The 2,470-nt window shown below is 59.3% G+C and overlaps 2 protein-coding genes across 2 annotated transcripts in view; one reads left to right on the top strand and one right to left on the bottom strand.

Annotated features, from left to right (window-relative positions):
- SIRT6 (sirtuin 6) overlaps positions 1-1,162 on the top strand; it is a 5,257-nt gene extending 4,095 nt beyond the window's left edge. The window contains exons 5-7 of the mRNA XM_057387654.1: positions 6-59; positions 154-277; positions 759-1,162. Of these exons, the coding sequence (XP_057243637.1) occupies positions 6-59; positions 154-277; positions 759-1,055 (475 nt within the window). The 3' untranslated portion in view covers positions 1,056-1,162. The remainder of the gene's footprint in view (positions 1-5; positions 60-153; positions 278-758) is intronic.
- A 505-nt stretch (positions 1,163-1,667) lies between these two features.
- LOC130586758 (uncharacterized) overlaps positions 1,668-2,470 on the bottom strand; it is a 4,502-nt gene continuing 3,699 nt past the window's right edge. Inside the window, exon 5 of the mRNA XM_057387653.1 lies at positions 1,668-2,439. Coding sequence (XP_057243636.1) covers positions 2,038-2,439 — 402 coding nt within the window. The 3' untranslated portion in view covers positions 1,668-2,037. The remainder of the gene's footprint in view (positions 2,440-2,470) is intronic.

Raw genomic sequence — 2,470 nt, 5'->3', positions numbered from 1 at the left:
CTGGATTGGGAAGATTCCCTGCCTGACCGTGACCTGACRCTGGCAGATGAAGCCTGCAGGTGCTGACACCCTGCCCTGGGCTTGGGGTGGGACAAGATGGGCTTTCAGTTCCCYTCCCACCCAAATCACCCCAATTCTGGATTTTCCCTGTAGGAAAGCYGATCTCTCTGTCACCCTGGGGACCTCTCTGCAGATCAAACCCAGCGGGAACCTCCCGCTGATCACCAAGAAGAGAGGAGGGAAGTTGGTCATCGTCAACCTCCAAGCAACCAAACACGTGAGTGAGCGTCCTACAGCTCCGCCCTGCTCCTTTCCCCTCCTGTCCCCTGTTCCAGGCCCATCCCAAGTTTGTCCCTGCACGTTGTCCCCTCCCAGGTGGCCTCTCTTAGGAGGCAAACAGGCTGGGAGTCCCGGGTTGGAGGGTTTAAACCTGCAACTCCTGCTAAACACGTAGGGATTGCAGGTAAATACTGGAATCGTGSAATGGGTTGGGTTGGAAGGGACCTTAAAGCTCAGATGTTGGTGCCCCAATTGCCCAAAGTGTTTAGTAGCCAGAATTGAGAGTTCCTGGGATGTCACCAGAGCTCCCTTGTCCCTGTCACACCCAGTCCCTGGCTCTGTGCTCACATCTCCATCCCCAGGTGTGGCTCCAGCCCACACCCGGCAGAGCCCCGGGGTCAGTTCATGCCACGCTGGGGACATGGCCCTGTCCCCAGGAGGGACAGTTTGTCCCCTGAGCCATGTCCCTGCTGTCCCAGGACCGCCAGGCCGACCTGCGCATCCACGCCTACGTCGATGACGTGATGACCAAGCTGATGAAGCTGCTGGGGCTGGAGGTGCCCGAGTGGACGGGGCCGGTGGTGGTGGAGAGCGCTGAGCCAGCCAGGGCTGAGCAGCTGCAGGGACGGCTGAAGGAGGAGAAGGAGGAGCAACTCTCCCACCACAACGGCACAGAAACRCCGTGTCCCGGGAGGGGACTCAAGCAGGAGTGTCCCAGCCCGGACACGGGGCCAGCACCGGTGAAGAAGATGAAGGTGGAGCCTCTCCTCACCTGACCTGGACTGTCCCTGTCTCACCTGGGCTGCTTTTCCTACCGACTTTTTTTTATGTCCTTAAATATTGTCCCTTTTTTTATGTCAGTATTAAACGCACTTGAATTGTGGCTCGCGGAGCAGCTGCACCCACGGGCCTGGGAAGGGCCTTGTGCAGGGAAATTCCTCCCTGTGAGGGTGGTGAGGCCCTGGAATGGRATTCCCAGAGAAGCTGTGGCTGCCCCATCCCTTGATGTGTTCGAAGCCACGTTGGATGGGGTTTGGAGCAAGCTGGGATGGTGGGAGGTGTCCCTGCCATGGCAGGGATGGCACTGGATGGGATTTAAGGTCACTTCGAACCCAAACCTTTCCATGATCCCATTATTCCACATCACTTGGKCATGGAAGGGGACTGGTGCTGGCTGGATCCCAGCTGGACTCAGGGCTGGGAGCTGTGGGAATGTGCCCTGACCCCACTGCTCCTGCTCCATGCCCAGCTCCAGGTTGGGYATGGCTGTGTGTCCCTCCTTTCCTGGGCCATTCATGGCAACYTGAGGTCCCCCTGGCCCAGGGCTCCTTGAAACCTTGTGGATCAACCCCTCTTAAACTCCAGCAGGTGTTTGGGTTTTTTTTTTTTCCAAAATATCTTATATTTAGAGATGAAAATAAAATTAAAAAACCAAGAACCAAAACAAAACCAAGAACAAAACCAACCAGTTGCACCATCAGCAGCCAACCAGCCCAGGGCCCCTCCTGCTTCCTCAGCCCATCCTGAGTGACCCCATGTCCCTTCCACAACTCCMGCTGTGCCAGGGGGGCAGGAGCAGYCCCTTCCCTCCCAGTAAGGCCAGTGGGAACTGGTCTCCTCTTCCCAGTTCACAGATCCAAGCAAAGCCAAGTGGGTCCAGCATCTGGAGGCAGATCCTGGAGGGGTCCCCCTGAGGGCTTGTCCTGTAGGGGATGAGGTGCTGTCACCCCATTGCACCCCCGTGGTCCCTGGTACTGCCTAAAGCTCCTCCACCTGCTCCAGCACCGCGGGCCGGCCGTGCCCGGCCTCTGACCACGCCAGGGATGCCAGCCCYGGGTGTGACACGGTGCCATCCCCTGGCACAGCCTCGCTCCGGTGCCCGTCCTCACGGCTCAGCCCTTCAGAGCCCAGTGCCCGYGTGTCATTCTGGAGGGACACTTTGTCTGGCTGTGTCGGGAACGTGCCATTGAAAGCCTCATGCAGGGTCTCGGGGGTCTCCTCCAGGGGCTCCGACCACAGCGGCTCCGGGGGTTTCTCGTCCCCGACCTGGGGCTGGGGCTGGGTGTGAACCACRCGTGAGGCAGCGGCGTTGTGCAGGGACCTGGAGAAAACTGAGCACCACCAAAGGAGGCTCAGGGCCGGTGCCAGGGCCCTGAGGGGCTGTCACAGCTCTGGCTCAGCTCAGCACAGC

The sequence above is a fragment of the Malurus melanocephalus genome, unplaced genomic scaffold (genome assembly GCF_030028575.1).
Source record: "Malurus melanocephalus ecotype Western Australia unplaced genomic scaffold, MMel_1.1 scaffold_1282, whole genome shotgun sequence".
Lineage (NCBI taxonomy): Eukaryota > Metazoa > Chordata > Aves > Passeriformes > Maluridae > Malurus > Malurus melanocephalus.
Note: the sequence above shows the minus strand (reverse complement) of the source record. Positions and strands in the feature narration are given on the sequence as shown.